Genomic DNA, 17426 nt, shown 5'->3' on the forward strand with positions numbered 1-17426 from the left:
TTCAGGCCATTCCATTTCTGTTGATGAATCCAGCATGACTGGAGAAAGCAAGCATGTGAGATTTGTTTTCTTATGAAAATCCTTTTGTCAATTAATTCTAAGATGCAAATAAATTACAAATTTATGATTTTCTTTTTTCAGGTTCACAAGGATGAAAAGGCACCATTTTTTATATCTGGATGCAAGTTAGTTGACGGTTACGGTATCATGTTGGTAAGTTGTTCTAATCATTGAACCAGATTGCTATGAGACGAACCAGATTTCTATAAGACTAACTGCTAGTAGATGAATGCTTCTGGCATAATACACAATAATTTAGATTGAAACTTCTATCATTCTCTGAATGTTGAACAGGGATTTGCTGAAAACCTTATCCAATTTGTATTGTTATATATTCAAAGTTTTATATGGTACTTCTGGGCCTGTACTAGGGCATAGACATTGTCCGCTAGTCCAGGCCCTGGATGAGACTTAAGGCAAGAAGCTTCTAGTACAATCTGTACAAATGCAACTTTCATAAATCATATAAGAACTGTAGATTGTAGATGGCTTTCTCAAGTAATGTGCCGCCTGCTGCTGTTGAATTTATGCTGATTGCAGGTTGATTATAATTGTAAAACAAGTTTCTTGCTTCCTGCGGAAAGGCCTTTAATAGCATTTCAAGAATGGTATACTTACGAGAAATGTCCAATAGGCAAAACTCAAGATCCTATTCATTTTAATGCACATTTGCTCATGAAGATAATCATTAAAAATCTCCAAATAATTGTATCTATCCAGAGACCAGCAACGCAGCGAAGGACTGTTTTTTCCTTATTGTTATCAATTTAATAACAATTCACAAAAGATATGTATTCATGTTTATCTATAAATGGAGTCTACCTCACCATCTTCTTTTTCAAGGCTAATTCCGTCAACATAAAATATCAAAATTTTCTTGAAAAAAACTTGTAGGTGTCGTAACATCAAATTGATATTTATTTATTTGCATGAACAGTTCATTGCGAGACAAGAGTTACCTTCACGAAGTGTTTCCAAAATGGCAAAATCCCACCCATAGTCCATTCTTTGATCTTAAGAGTAATCTCTACCATCTTAATGAAAATAATACAAAATTTCACACAATACTACCATGTTCATGACTTATGAGTAAAGAAATCATTTATTTATTTTCTTAAGAACATCCATGCATGAAGTATACAACTCAAAACAATAGAACATTATGAACATATTAACTTGTTAAACTCTTCCAAGACAACTCCTATTAATTAAACATTTGAAATATCTTCATCTATCTCTTTCCTTTCTTCCTATAATTTTCTCTAATTTGTAACTATCATTTTGAAGCAAGAAATAGGAGGGAGAGGGAGAGGGAGAGAGAGAGGGGGAGAGAGAGAGAGAGAGAGGCTTCCCTCTTTCTCATTATTTCATTATATATATTCAAATGCATTTAGGGTTCGGCTTACCTTTTATCTTTCCAATTTCTATGTTTTTTACAAACTGAACAAGCATGGAAGAAGGTAATATGTAGGAGAGAACCAAGGCTTACTTAGGCTTTTTCACCATCCATTATTTGCCTCCTTTGACTAATGTTAGCCGTTTATAACCAAACATGGTTAGTATCTAATGAGATTAAGGCTAATGGTCAGGACACACCTCCACCCTTATGCAGCTATGCCACCATGAGCCAGCCATCTGGTCGCACTCAAGTCTAAGTCTAACTATAAGATTAGTCTAATAATGACTAATTAACTTATTACTGATGGAAAAATTCTTCCAAAAATAACAAATACATGATAGAAATCCATATAACTGTTAAAAAAATTTGTTACAATTATTTATGTGACTTAGAAATCATCATACTCAAATAATATAGTAGGAAAGAATTTTGGGGGTATCACACCTGGGTCCTGATCTCCAAGCATTGTGTGATGCCTAATTGAGGTTGTAAGAGATGGACAAACTGTTATGTTTAGTGCACCCAGGGCTATCATTTAAGAGGTCACTATGTTGTATGCCAGTTTGAAATGAGGATGGAATAGCAGTGTATCTTTGTGCTGACTTTTGAGTATTTAGAAGCCCCCAAAAAATAAGAGTCTGAAATTAGTTTGAATGAGAAAAAAAGGTAGGCTCCGAAATGGAACTACATTGGATGAAGTTCAAATGAGGACTTGATAAAAATTGACCACTAACCTATCAAAACTTAGATAGCTTCTTTGATCTGTGATCTATTAGACAAAAGGAGATAGTGCTTGTTATAATTACAAGTTAGGGGAACATATGCCAGTAGTTGTGAGGTGATTTATTGATACATTTGTGTGATGTGTTTTCTTTCTACTAGTAAAAGTATAATCTTACTTAATGTTGCTCATCTTTCATGCTTTTTGTTTTATTAGTCTTTAAACTAGACGCTTTATCTTTAAACAAATTTTTGCGCAGGTTACTGCTGTTGGAGTTAACACCGAGTGGGGTTTATTAATGGCCAACCTATCAGAGGACAATGGCGGAGAAACTCCCTTACAGGTATTAGATTTTCTCACATCACTTATATGGCTTATGTTTTCTCCCTTCCCAGTTTTGAAATTGATGTTTCATGCTTAATAGGTTCGCCTGAATGGAGTTGCCACTTTAATTGGCACAGTAGGGCTCACAGTTGCTGCTGTTGTTCTTCTTGTTCTCTATGTCAGGTGGAGTGCGTGAACTTGAACGTTATTACGCATTCTCTTGCTTACATCTATTAAAATATCCTTTATTGCATGTATAGGTACTTTACTGGGAATACAACAAATCCTGATGGAAGTGTTCAATTTAAAAAGGGAGTGACAAGTTTAAAGGCTGCATTAAATGGAGCCGTTAAGATGCTGACAATTGCAGTATGTATTTACATTTGAGATAGCAAATTTGTGCTTTCTTTGATATAGCTTATGCTTTATTAACTGTTGCTAGGTGACCATTGTGGTTGTTGCTGTTCCGGAAGGGCTTCCATTAGCTGTAACCTTGACGTAATGATGCATCACATCTTAAAGATTTCTAATGTTTCGCTTTGCTTATTTATAATTTAAGATTTCTAGAAGTTTAAATCTGCTTATTCTTTTTCATAACTTTATTTATTTTCATTGTAGACTTGCATACTCAATGCGAAAGATGATGCAAGACAAAGCTCTGGCATGTATCTTTGATTAATACTTGGGTTTTGTTAGTCACAAAATCTAATATGTTTATTTTAATGATAGGTGCTAAATCAGTCTATTTACATGACAGGTGCGAAGGCTCTCTTCCTGTGAAACAATGGGCTCAGCAACAACAATCTGCAGTGATAAGACAGGAACTCTCACTATGAATCAAGTAATAGAATTTGTAACGTTTCAGATGCAACTTTACTAATGTTTTGTATTCTAAAATTTGTGACCCACGTTTTATTGTTCAGCTATCTTTAAGATATATGATTCTATTGACCTTTGTAGCTAACAAGTTTGATTTTCCATGTTTCGATGCTGTTGTGTATTTCGGACACATTGACCTGTTTTTTAATGCTAAATATCTGATTTTTATAGATGTCGGTTGTGTCCGCTTATGTTGGTGGAATGAAGATAGATCGTCCAGAACAGTTGTCTCCTGCTGCATCATCTCTATTAGTTGAAGGCATTGCACACAATACTACTGGGGACATCTTTGAGCCTCAGGTTAGGTTTCCGTCCACTGGAATTAATTAATTGTCATTATTGGCTATGCTTTTTGTGCACTTCATTGTCTAGTTGTCATTTGTACTCATGTTATTGTCCCTTTTGGTTTACCAAATACTCATAAGTTTTTTTAAGCGATAACGGCTATACTAGTATGAGGAGTTGTGTTTTTGTTTTCTTTTTCAGTTGCTTTTTATCCCAATGTTTTCATTTATTTTAAAGTAGATGATTATTGCTTAATATGGGAGGCATCTCTTCTGTCAATAGGATGGTGGAGCTATCGAGGTAACTGGCTCACCTACTGAAAAGGCTATTCTCTCTTGGGGGGTGAAGGTATGAGAGTTATGTTTTTTTTTGGGTTGATTAATTGATCCCCTTTTCTGACTGCTGAGCAAAGAATTGGTGTCATTTCATAGATGGGAATGAAATTTACTGATGTCAGATCAAAAGCTTCTGTGCTTTCTCTCATCCCCTTCAACTCTGACAAAAAGCGCGGTGGTGTTGCAATACAATCGGTAATAACATCTTATACACCTTTGAAATGCACTTGCTCCAATATTTTAGTCTTACAATTTCTTCTCATGACCATTTTCATATCTTCAACTATCTTAATGTCTAGCTCATATGCTATGATGTAGCTACACTGTTATAAATAATGGTAAATAGCGCCGCTATTGTGACGCTAATAGCGTTAGTGGTCCCTTCATGCTACGCTATCACTCAATAGCGGTGACATATTGCGGAATATGCGCTTTTCGCTCACAAAAACAGGCCTATAGCGTGCCATATCGGTGAATAGCTCACGTTTGTGGGCAAAATCCGCTTTTTGTCCGTTATTTAAAAGCGGTTTGAGGTTTATTTTTTTAAAATTAAACTCGACCCGCAACCACCGCATCCCACCGCCTCCTGCGTTATCTAGCGTATTCCCGTCGCCTCCCACAACCTCCGACACCTCCCTCAGCACTTCCTGTCACCTCCTCTGGCCATGAGCTCCTCCCACTGCAGTCCTCTCATCGCTCAGCTCATCTTCTCGAAGACGACAACGCTTTGACTACTACTCCAGTCGTCTTCGGTATTATGTGACGGTTACATGTCTATTTTATGTTTAGGATCTCGATAGATCATCAAATATGCAGTTTTAGATTTTGTAGATTATTCTTTATTTTTTTTGAATGTTTATACATATCTAAATTTGACCGCTATTTGACTTTGCGCTTTTTACCATTATTTTGCCACAATAGCCCTAAATAGCCTTAGCAACACCTTACCGTTACGCGACGCTATCCGCTATCGATAACCTTGTGTAGCTATTTAACAGATATCCTTGCCATACTATTCTCTAATGAATTGATGTAAGTGGAACAACCTGTCTTACTTTTAGACGATCATGATTAATCGGTAGAATGGTGGTTGAAGCTAGATGCATGATGGATCACACCTGATGATAATTGTGTAAGTTATATTCCATTTATTAGGAAAAACGTGTAAGACATTACATTCGTTGGGGAATTTTTTTTGACAGACTAGAGAGGGTGAAGCTTTATCATTTTAAAAAGAATGTGATTATATGACGATTGAGTCATGAGATCATATCATAGAATATAAAACACATGGGTTTGACAAGATATCAATGTTGAAAGATATTTATGTTGGACTTGATAGATTTATCTTGCCATTTATGTCATCTCATTTCCTCTTCAAATTAATACGTATTGATTTTTTATTATCCCTTGGCTTATTAATTCGTCAATTCTTTATTTTAAATTTATTTACGCAAGAGGAGGGGCTATATGTTGTCTTATGCGGGGGAACATTCCTAGTTATCTTCTTTAATTTCGACTTCTTGCAGAGCTATTTCTACTTATACCGAGTGAAGCTCATCCACGGAGTTAACAAATATAAAAGTGATATTACTGAATACAAATAACTTTTTTTCCTCCTTGTGTTATTCAGAAACCGTAAGGTTATATTTTATATTACCAGCAACAAATTCATTGTTCTTTTTAAGTTCTAATTGAATGTCGATTCAGCAGAAAAAGTTTACTGCACGTATAAGTGAAGCCACATTTAACTGCAATTATATGAGAAATTACGTAATCAATTTCAGGCAGAACTGAATTGTGAATACAGGTCAATATATCGACACGAATGGTACTCTTTGTTTTCTTTTCATATCAGACTGTATCACATTAATAAACATGGTCATAAAAACTTAAATAACCAAAAAGGCGGACAAAAGGATCATGAATTCGAGTTGGAAATGGATCTTCAAATTCTTGACCACTTTATATAGAATTGTCAACTTTTGTCTCAACCCTGTGTATGTGTTGAATTTCTAGCCCAGGCATTTGCAATAGGTAGATGGACTTTAAATATAAATGTGACAATCACTTTACAAAGGAGGACAATTTAAGCTTGTGCAGCTATAAATGGTGACTCATCAAGTCTTAATAGGTAAAATGCATATATATATACACACACACACACACACACACACACACACACACACACACACACAAAGAAAGACACACACACACACACACACACACACACACACACACACACACACACACACACACACACACACACACACACACACACACACACACACACACACACACACACACACACACACACACACACACACACACACACACACACACACACACACACACACACACACACACACACACACACACACACACACACACACACACACACACACACACACACACACACACACACACACACACACACACACACACACACACACACACACACACACACACACACACACACACACACACACACACACACACACACACACACACACACACACACACACACACACACACACACACACACACACACACACACACACACACACACACACACACACACACACACACACACACACACACACACACACACACACACACACACACACACACACACACACACACACACACACACACACACACACACACACACACACACACACACACACACACACACACACACACACACACACACACACACACACACACACACACACACACACACACACACACACACACACACACACACACACACACACACACACACACACACACACACACACACACACACACACACACACACACACACACACACACACACACACACACACACACACACACACACACACACACACACACACACACACACACACACACACACACACACACACACACACACACACACACACACACACACACACACACACACACACACACACACACACACACACACACTATTAGGAATTCTTTTTTAAATTATAATTTCGTTCAAGGTTACGGATTGGAGCTCGTAACTTCAAGAGTTCATCAAAGTAACTATTTTTGTTAGGGTAAAGGTGGGAAAGTCTGCACCCTTTATTTAGTGGTAGGAAACTCTTTTGCTTCTTTCACACAGATCTTGAATTTATGACCTCTTCAGAGTTTGGTGATGGTTAACCCTTATCAACTTGCTCTCCAACAAGTTGTTAGAAAGGTAGATTAAAATTGTCTCCTATGGCTCCTTTTGTTTTCTAAAATGCAATTAATCAGTTGATGTTAAGTACAAACATTTTGCACGGGAATGCTTCTATAGGCCTATTCTGTCATCCAAGGAAAAAGAGAAAGGAGCGACGTCAGCAGTCCATATTTATTGCTTGAACTGCCATATTAACATCTTGTATTTCATCATTCCAGCTATTCTGTGCTGATAAGAGGTGCATTTATATAAAATTATTTGGAAAATACCATTGTCTTCTTTTATCTATTAAAAAGGATTGCAGTATTATTGGCTTCTCTCTTTTGTTGGCTGCCATTTACCATAATCGTTCTTGTTATCATGTATTTTCTTCATTCAGATTGCGTTTGTCCCTCATACTATAGATTGCTATATTTTTTTAGATCTAAACTACTCAATAATGTACCTTCTGCTAATAATTTCTTGACTAATACTTTTATTCTTTGCCTAATTTCATCAGGTGGACGGAAAGACTCATATCCACTGGAAAGGGGCTGCTGAGTTGGTCCTGGCATTATGTACATTCTGGCTTGACACTGATGGCTTGGTTCAAGAAATGACCGCTGACAAGGTACAGCTTCATTTTTGCCTCAGGAATTGAACCGAACAGAAGTTAATATTCATTGTCTTTGCAGATTAACTACTTTAAGAAGTCAATTAAAGATATGGCAGAAGCTAGCCTACGCTGTGTTGCATTTGCATACAGGTTATACGACCTGGGAGAGGTTCCTGATGTTGGAAGTAGAGATAGCTGGAATCTGCCGGAGGATGAACTGATTCTGCTTGGTATAGTGGGCATAAAGGTACGTGATTAGAAGAGAATATGATGTTCGTTTGTTATTGATGTTGCCCTTAGTCTATCTTTATTTGGATAACTTTTGACGTAGACTATAATTTTCTTATTATGACTATTTGCCACATTATACACTCTTGCTGATATAATAATTACATGAATCAATCTTATTTATTCAAGAAATGAAAAATCACGGTAAGTCAGCAGACTAATTGGAGGAACTCATGGATCTTTGGAACAATATGGGAAATACATGTTTAAATATTTGACATAGAGTCAGCATCACACAACTTCCAATGGTACAAAACATGTACTATTTCATTTTTTGACATATTACTGATGGTTAAGTCGTTTACCACATTCTTTAGACCATAAGATGTCCAAAATTATTTACTCTGCGCAAATTTTATATAGATGATATTTATTAGAACCAAGGTAGCTATCCAGCTATTGGTTGTAGGAAGTTTTTTTTGGACTTGTGGAAATCGTCTACTTGATGTTTGAGGTGCTACTTGATTAATATTTTTATTGGCTTATGGCGAAAGTGGCCCTTGGTGTTTCTACTACCCTATTTCTGATATATATTGATGATTTTTTTGAATATAACTAGTTCCCCTACATTTCATTTTCAAAGGATTATACAGTGGATTATACTCAATAGTAGGAAATTGGTTGCCTTTTAACTACTATATTCTGCTTTTAAGTTATTGTGACTGCTTTTTTCCCCTCTTAAAATCGTTGTAAATTAATCATTCTGCTATTAGGATCCTTGCCGTCCGGGAGTAAAAGAGGCAGTGGAACTATGCACCAATGCGGGTGTTAAGGTACAACACTACAACTCTGGCAATCTATTACATCAAACAAAAATAAAGAAGTAAAAGTATATGACATCATATTTCAAGATGTGAAACACATGAGTAAAATATTTTCCCTATTAGAATATTGTGCATTATTATTTATTTTTCTTTTTAAGAAGATCTGTGTTTGTAGTTGGAAAACTGTTCCCCGTTTACACTGTTATGTGGCCACTGTTTGAGGTCAGTTATTTGGAGAAGGATGCACATTTCTTCACTCATGCATGCTTTTGAAAGTTTTATGTGTGAAAACATTGCTTGTTTATTGATATTCGAGAAGAAGATTTTCAAGTGTAGGACATCATCATCTTACAGGTTTTGTTGAAAGGTAGAATTTAGTTAGCTTATTCTTAAATAGTATTAAAAAGAACTCATATTTGCAAAAAGATGAGCATCAATAGCTACTTTCAAGGGAAATTTTTGGTTTATTTCCCTCATTTGACTCCTATTCTAGACTGTCTTTTTGACCAAATGTACAATACTATATTGATGAGCGTGATTTGTATTCTAGGAAAAGTTATATATAGAAGTTTTATGATCGAGGGGCCGTTAAAGAAACTTGGAAGGTATCAGTGAAAAATGGCATAGAAAGGGGAATCATGCTGTTTCATGTTAATGTCTTCTTAGTTCTGGATTAGTTTTTCGTACTTTATTGTTCATCTTATATCAAACAATGTTAGTGCTTTGTACAAACGATTATTCAATCTTTTCATCTGAAATTGACAAGGAATGCTTTCCAGTTTCTGAGTTTTTCTGGTTTATAACCAGAGATGATTGATGAATGTTCTGTTAATAAATAGGTGCGGATGGTGACTGGCGACAATATTCAAACAGCCAAAGCCATAGCCTTGGAGTGTGGGATACTTGAACCAAATGTTGTTGCCACTGAGCCAACTCTTATAGAAGGAAGGGCATTCCGTGCTTTGTCCGAAGCAGAAAGGGATTCAATTGCAGAGAAAATATCTGTAAGTTTAAGACAATTGAAAGTACTGTCTGTTTATATAACCCTTAAGATCATATTACAACTTCGTTCTTAAGTGTCTTGGATTATATGTGGTCCATATATTCTGGTGTATATGTTTATGCCCTTGGAAGTTTGGTTGTTTGATGTAGAGTTCAGATATTTCTTGTTTTGGTTTGGTTTGGATTTTTTTCTGATGGATTCCTAGTCTTGTTCAGATGATGGAATCCTGCACTGTATATGATTTCCAGAAATAGGTTCTAGTTTTGGGTCATCATAAGTTTTTCTGTATTATTATCTAGCGCAAGTTTTCATATTTTAAACACAAGTCAAATCAACAATTATACGCTAAGATACACATTTTTGCATGGATATATTTATCAATTATCATCTATGAGATTATATTTCAACATAGTATTGTTACTGCAACTATATTTTAGTTTGTTAAATCTTACTGGACATTTTATATTGGTTCACAATTACGTTAGGCTTCATTTTTTGTTAGGATGGCACTGCATATTATTTTGCTATTTACACTTAGTTTGCCTGGCAATGTCAATCCGCAATTTGCTTCCGTTGCACAAGCCTATATCGGTAACAACTAACAACCAATGTAGCATTGACAGGGAATACAGATATGTCAACTCTAACATGCCAACACAGTAAATTCCTAACTAGTAGGATACAGGGCACAACTAACGTGACATTTTATTATATTATGTTATGGGTATTTGTATGTTTGTACAGTTTCTATAAGAAAATATAACATGATCTGCCAAATTATTGCCGTAAAGATATTCGTTTATTACAAGAAATCCTATACTCACAAAACTATTCGGGAGAAGGAGGCCTTGCATATCATGAAAAATCCTTAACATGCAATAAATGATCATGGAAGACTAATCCTCGACATTCGCTAGATTAACTAGCATCAGAAAAAAGACACACTATAATTATTGTGACAACTAAATTGGAAAACCCCAAAATTTAGAAAGCATTATTTGGAAAGCCCTAAAAGTAAGCATCCAAAAATACCGTTTAAGTTAATCATTAGAATCTAAAATTCTCATGGAAAAACAACTCCTAGATTTCTCAAACCAAAATCCTACTTAACCAATCTCTAAAGTCCTAAATTGAGAAGGACATTCAATTGAGTAATCAAGCTAGAATAGGAAGAAATCTAAAAATATTGTATAAGTTAATCATTAGAATATAATATTCTCATGAAAAACAACCCTAGATTTCTCAAACCAAATTACTATTAACTCTAATATTTAAAGCCCTAAATTGAGAAGGTCACTCAATGGAGAAATCAAGCTAGACTAGGAAGAGAGTTACCAGAAAATGGAGAGAATACGCACTGGTCATCTGTATCTTCGTCATGTCAAGTTCTTCATCTTCAGACTGGGAGAGCCATGTGTTTGTGTTGATTTCTATATTTGCTGTACCCATTTAACTATTCATGTAGTTCAGGTCGACTTTTGAATGAGATACCCTTGAAGTTGATCTCTGTGTGTGCATGTGTGTTGTTTGTGTGTGATATTTTTTTTCTTTTTTTTTGGGGGGGTGGGGGGCGTGACAAAATGAGTGATACATCTTAACTCCATGTAATATGCACCCTTATGCAAAGTTGAAAACGAATGAATATCTTGAGTAACCAAATGAATATAAAATTTATTAATTTTAGCCAGATAAGGACATATCAAAACAAATAATTTGCTTGATATCATTATTAGACCTCAGCATTTTGCATGTTTTGTTAACTAATAAAAAACCAAATATAAACTTACTGAAAGCAAATACTTAGAAAACTAGACTTTTCCATGGTCTCTGGTGCTGTGATGGAGGAAGCAAGCAATAACTAGCAATGTCATCTTCGGGCTGCAAGCAAAGTAATAATACACGCTGGAAGGCATCTAATCTGTCTGCTCTCAATGCCAGTTCTATCATTGTTAATATTATTAAGAGTCTAATGCGAAACTTGTTGGCGTTTGACTCCCAGTTGAGCTGGAATTGCAGATATTCAACTCCCTATTTGACTCCATTTTAGGATGACTTCAAATTATTTGCCTTCCTATAACAGTTTCATCGTAAAAATAGACTAGAGCTTTGAAATATATTATTTTAGGCCAATGTAACACATCTTTGAATTAATTACAAATCATGTGTTCCTGTTGTGGGAAATCACTAATAGTTTTATTACCCTTCATCTGTATTATGTGCACTACCAACATTAAGCTTGTTTATAGTTGAACCTTTTTGGGGGCAAAATCGAAGACCAGGAATAAAAACAAACCTGCATCTGATTTTGTACTAGTGCAATGGGTCATTTCGTATCAAGAATTTGCAAGTCATGCTATATTATTTATTAGGTATTGATGTCTAATCAAGAAGAACCTAGCAACTTAAAATAGGATGTCACATGACAAAGAAGTTTTTCTTGCCACATTTTCCACATTATTTTGTCATGCACGTGTGTGCATGTGCTCACACATGAGGGGCATCCTAGTCAAAACTCTCTGCGTGCATGCACACATCCTTAATATGCGGAAAGGTGTGTGATATGAAAATTATGTATAGGTGATGGGAAGATCTTCCCCGAATGACAAACTTCTACTTGTGCAATCGTTGAGGAGAAAAGGTCATGTGGTTGCAGTTACCGGTGATGGCACTAATGATGCTCCCGCCTTACATGAGGTATATGTTTTTTTCCCCTGCCATCTACACTATTCTTAGTTAGCTACTTAAAGATGTTGTTAGTATTTAATCCCATAATCAAGTTCCTCCTCTTTCTTACTTAGGCTGACATAGGTCTTGCAATGGGAATAGCGGGAACAGAAGTTGCAAAAGAAAGCTCAGATATCATTATACTGGATGACAATTTTGCATCAATAGTCAAGGTTTGTTTTTTATTTGAAGTTGTATATACATTGCTTGTGTGCACGTGCATGTGTGTAAATATACATATTAAAAATATGGATAAATTTTCTTTTCTGTTATTTTATAGGTAGTCCGTTGGGGCCGTTCTGTGTATGCAAATATTCAAAAATTTATCCAGTTTCAGCTTACAGTGAACGTTGCAGCACTTGTGATAAATGTTGTAGCTGCCATTTCATCTGGTGATGTACCTTTAAATGCTGTCCAGGTTGGATGTTCTATGCGCTGCTTTATTTACCTGCTTTAATCCATGCTGAAGTAAAAAAAAAAATGAAATGAAATATGGTCATGTAAATGTTTGAGCCTCACTTAAGTGGACATGGATATTATTCTTTCTGCTTATGGCTAGCCTCTTCTGTTGCTATGTAGCAAAAGGAAACTATTTTTTTATTATCCTTAAATTTTCTAGTCGAAAGGAGTAATGCTGTCATGGGACATATGACATTAATGGTGTAACCTGCCTAATCTGGCTTCTAGAATTGATGCATAAACATGCTGTCCTTTGTAAAGTTTGTTGTTGCCTGAACTTTTGTGTCTAAACAGCTTCTGTGGATTAACCTCATCATGGATTCCCTTGGAGCTCTTGCGTTGGCAACCGAGCCACCAACTGACAAGCTTATGAAAAGACCCCCAGTTGGACGGAGGTTCAGTTCTTCCTACGGCCTTCCCCCCCTTTTTTTCTACACTAATGTCTCTGATTACTATATAAAAAGTTTTCTTTAAAAAAAAGGATTTTCTGAACATATACCCTCAAATCTCTCGTACTTGGAATCGCTTAAAGGACCATGTTTGGAACCTGTCCTCCAAACTGTAGTCGATGCTTTCGAGCATATGAAGGATTTGAAGGGTATATGTGATATATCTGAACTCAAAAAAATATTATGCTACTTAACAGCAAAATGAGTATTCTCCCTGAAGGCAAATCTGTAAGAAAATTTTGATTTGCATATTCCTTGTATTTCTTCAAGTAAGAAAGGTTTGATACACATGTATATATTGTAATTGGTGTCTGCGCACACATACTGCAGTACACTACCTGATTTATGGTCTGTTAAAAATATTGTATGTTATCAAAAGATTTTAGCTGGGAAAGGGGTGTAATTGGCGTGTCATAGACATTAAGTGTTCAAATATTTCTGATAGAAGAAACTGTTGGTGAGATTATAATCTGAGCTTTGAACTGAAAGCACAACCGGTTATTACTCATACTCGTAAATTACACCAGCATGCATGTGATCAAAATAAATTAACTGGCGATGTTTTAGAATGCAATACGTTATGTGTGCACTTGGGTGGGGCATAATTCGTAATAGCTGCATAATCAAATTATGCGGAAATATACATGTGTGTGCGCATGTGTGTCTGTCTGGATACATGCATTCAGCACTGGCCTAAATAGTCAGGGAGTTTGGAGCTCATGTCAAACTGATCGAGTTGACTACTTCACTTAAAAAAAATTGTCCTAGAGTGGAAATCTTCTCTCTATCAGGTTAACCTATTTTAGGTTCTTAATGTGAGCGTTTCGGAATCGCAACCATTCCTTTTATGTCCATGAAACTCAGAGACCAGTTTCTATAAAATCATAAGCTATTGAAAGTAACAGCTGTTGAAAGATGCATAATAAAAATAGCACCAAATGTTATGGTATTTGAATTACATGTCTATATCAGAACAATAAAAACAGTATCTTCCCATGTTAATTTCCAAATACTCTGGATATTGATAGACTGACTCAAGCAATTTCACATTATGACATTTGTATGTAACTGTTTAAAGGCTTTGTTTTGAGAATATAACCTACTTTGCTGCTGTGACTTAAGCTGTCCATTCTGCCCTTTAGCTGGTGGTCCAGTTGATTCTCTAGCGGCTAGTCTATCTTCTCAACCTCACTTACAATCTGCGATCTACATATTTGTGTTTTGATTTTTTTTTTTTCAAAAGTCTCTTTTTTCAGCTGTAGTTGTTTTAGGTGTCGTTCTCAATGGAACCACTCTAAATTGTGACATTTCAAGTTCAATCATTTATGCTGCTACTGTGGCAGTCAAATTGTTTCTACACACTCCTGACCGTCCAATCATTATACAAGGTTTTATTATATTTGTCATTGTCCTAAGAATGAGGTTTTTTTACTGGTCCTCACTAGACCGGCTTGTATTGAATGAGGTTTTTTTGGCTGGTCCACACTAGAACAGGTTGTAATTTTGCGTCTAATTACTTATTGCCAGACAAAACTACTATTGATGTATGCTAAATTTGAGCTCATTAATATAAAGAAAATTGTTATTTCTATATTGTTTACTTGAGTTCAGTGTGTTGAGTATAAAACATTAGGGTCTGCATATATATTCTCTCATCAAATAGTGAGATTGTCTATGGCTAGGACATATCAATCAAATATGTGGAGTGGTTTTCACTAATAAAGGCCATTATGTTTTTTCTTAGGCACACTTTCTTTATGAATGAACTTAATGGCTCCTTCCTTTTTGTCTCAGTGACATGGTTGTCTATGGCTAGGACATATCAATCAAATATGTGGAGTGGTTTTCACTAATAAAGGCCATTATGTTTTTTCTTAGGCACACTTTCTTTATGAATGAACTTAATGGCCCCTTCCTTTTTGTCTCAGTGACATGGTTCTGTGTATATTTCACTATGTAGTCCTTGTGCAAATTCAGTGCGCTTATCACTTTGCAGTCTCTGAGCAAACTTGATGTTTCACTTTCTAAAAAGTTTTGTTTGCAAACTGTCAGGGAGCCTCTCGTTACCAATATCATGTGGAGAAATTTATTTGTACAGGTACATCTAGCTTCTATTTTTGTGTGCGAGCACCCTCTACTCTTCTACTTACCCAGATATATATAGTATGTTTCTTTGGCACTGTTTTTCATTGAATAGTTGTGATTGAGCAATTGCAGGCTCTTTTTCAAGTGGCTGTGCTCCTTAGTCTCGATTTCTGTGGCAAAAGTGTGCTACATTTGAATCGTGAAACTGCAGAGCATGCAGAGAAAGTGAAAAACACTTTCATTTTTAATACTTTCGTCTTCTGTCAGGTAAATTTGATGGTTCCTTCCTCAATCTGAATCTGATTAAATGAAACGACCTTAACAACTCTACAGAAACTTTCCTTTTGTGTATGGAGCATTCTGGCATACAGTTATATACATATATGTATTACTTGTGCATAAACATTCATACATTTGTACATACATGTATATATAAAGGAGAGGATGGGTATGAGGTGACAACTTGTTTTGCTAAATGAGCTACCAAGAGATATGCTAGTGGTGAGGTCCAACTTCCTACTCACTTCCAATGGTAAATCTCACCATCCTTCTGTCTCTTGTTAGCTCGTTTAACAAAATACGCTGCCAACTCATAATCAGTAATCTCACACACACAAGGACGTGTGTATATTATTTATATTGATAGATAGAGAGATGAGCTAGGCTACATGTGCTCCAGATGGCACTTTTTCATTCAGAGTATTCTCATGGGCATATGATGTCTTTTTTAACTTTTAATTATCATTAGGATCTGACTTACTTTTTTAATAGGTATTCAATGAGTTTAATGCTCGGAAACCAGATGAAATGAATGTTTTTAAAGGAATCACAAGAAACCACCTTTTCATGGGGATAATTGGAATCACTATTCTGCTTCAGGTGAAAACAAGTTTAGTTTGTTCAACCTGGGTAAATATCTTAGCCATTGGTTCTAACCAATTCCGATGCCTCTCCTGTACTAGGTATTGATTATTGAGTTTCTTGGGAAGTTTACTTCAACAGTCAGGCTTAACTGGAAATTGTGGCTAGTTTCCCTTGCCATTGGTTTTGTAAGGTAAGTTTTTGCTTGTTACCTTACCAACAACTTGACAAGGTTTACAACTGCATATATTATATTATAGATCTTTGCTCTTGGGAGAACCTTGACAAGGTTGACAACCGCATATTATAGTACTCAATGATTTTTGTTTGTATGAATAACCTTTTGGTGTAGTCTTCAACAAAACTAGTACTGTTGAGGTTCCTCATGGTCCTGACAGCAGTATCACAAGCTGCAAATAGGATAGGTACTGAGGATTGATTGTATTTTTGTATTTTAATCTGTTTTTGTTTACTTATTTCAGCTGGCCTCTAGCTGTTATTGGGAAGCTCATTCCTGTGCCTCAGACTCAATTTAAGGACTATTTCCGGTTCTGTTCTTGCCTTCGATGCAAAGGTTTTGATAATTATCTTGTTTATCATTGCAGAATTTACATATGTTAGATTTATGCAATATACTTGAAAAGGCAAGGTAGCTGACATATTCATATTCATGGTGCAGCTAAAAGGAACCATGTGTAGGAAGACTACGGGAGTTGACGACGTATATAAGTTCTAACCAAAGGAAACTCTGCTAACCATTACAAGTGTATCATAACCTTGTCTATATGAGATGATACGAGCACCCCCCCCCCCTCCGCCCCCTCTTCTATTTGTAAGTGGAGAAGAATCGTACATTTTATACATGCACGTTAATGCAAACTTTTCGTTTATCCAATGATCAATTCATATATGCTTCTTATACTTCACACCTTTTTTTAAAGCAAGATTGTAATTAATCGCCTTTATTTAATTTGAAGTGGAATATACCATGCATGCTCTTGA

General features: G+C 35.9%; 1 protein-coding gene across 1 annotated transcript in view; it reads left to right on the forward strand.

Annotated features, from left to right (window-relative positions):
- Nucleotides 1-17230, forward strand: part of LOC109842257 (calcium-transporting ATPase 8, plasma membrane-type-like) — a 26963-nt gene extending 9733 nt beyond the window's left edge. The window contains exons 12-36 of the mRNA XM_020411156.1: nucleotides 1-55; nucleotides 142-213; nucleotides 2440-2523; nucleotides 2605-2687; nucleotides 2765-2873; nucleotides 2947-3002; nucleotides 3123-3165; nucleotides 3262-3345; nucleotides 3555-3683; nucleotides 3951-4016; nucleotides 4100-4198; nucleotides 7696-7806; nucleotides 7871-8038; nucleotides 8793-8852; nucleotides 9683-9847; nucleotides 12424-12540; nucleotides 12645-12743; nucleotides 12851-12988; nucleotides 13324-13424; nucleotides 15531-15576; nucleotides 15696-15830; nucleotides 16335-16442; nucleotides 16526-16617; nucleotides 16907-16998; nucleotides 17104-17230. Of these exons, the coding sequence (XP_020266745.1) occupies nucleotides 1-55; nucleotides 142-213; nucleotides 2440-2523; nucleotides 2605-2687; nucleotides 2765-2873; nucleotides 2947-3002; nucleotides 3123-3165; nucleotides 3262-3345; nucleotides 3555-3683; nucleotides 3951-4016; nucleotides 4100-4198; nucleotides 7696-7806; nucleotides 7871-8038; nucleotides 8793-8852; nucleotides 9683-9847; nucleotides 12424-12540; nucleotides 12645-12743; nucleotides 12851-12988; nucleotides 13324-13424; nucleotides 15531-15576; nucleotides 15696-15830; nucleotides 16335-16442; nucleotides 16526-16617; nucleotides 16907-16998; nucleotides 17104-17123 (2332 nt within the window). The 3' untranslated portion in view covers nucleotides 17124-17230. The remainder of the gene's footprint in view (nucleotides 56-141; nucleotides 214-2439; nucleotides 2524-2604; nucleotides 2688-2764; nucleotides 2874-2946; nucleotides 3003-3122; nucleotides 3166-3261; nucleotides 3346-3554; nucleotides 3684-3950; nucleotides 4017-4099; nucleotides 4199-7695; nucleotides 7807-7870; nucleotides 8039-8792; nucleotides 8853-9682; nucleotides 9848-12423; nucleotides 12541-12644; nucleotides 12744-12850; nucleotides 12989-13323; nucleotides 13425-15530; nucleotides 15577-15695; nucleotides 15831-16334; nucleotides 16443-16525; nucleotides 16618-16906; nucleotides 16999-17103) is intronic.

This window comes from Asparagus officinalis, chromosome 5, assembly GCF_001876935.1.
Source record: "Asparagus officinalis chromosome 5, Aspof.V1, whole genome shotgun sequence".
In the NCBI taxonomy this organism is placed as follows: domain Eukaryota; kingdom Viridiplantae; phylum Streptophyta; class Magnoliopsida; order Asparagales; family Asparagaceae; genus Asparagus; species Asparagus officinalis.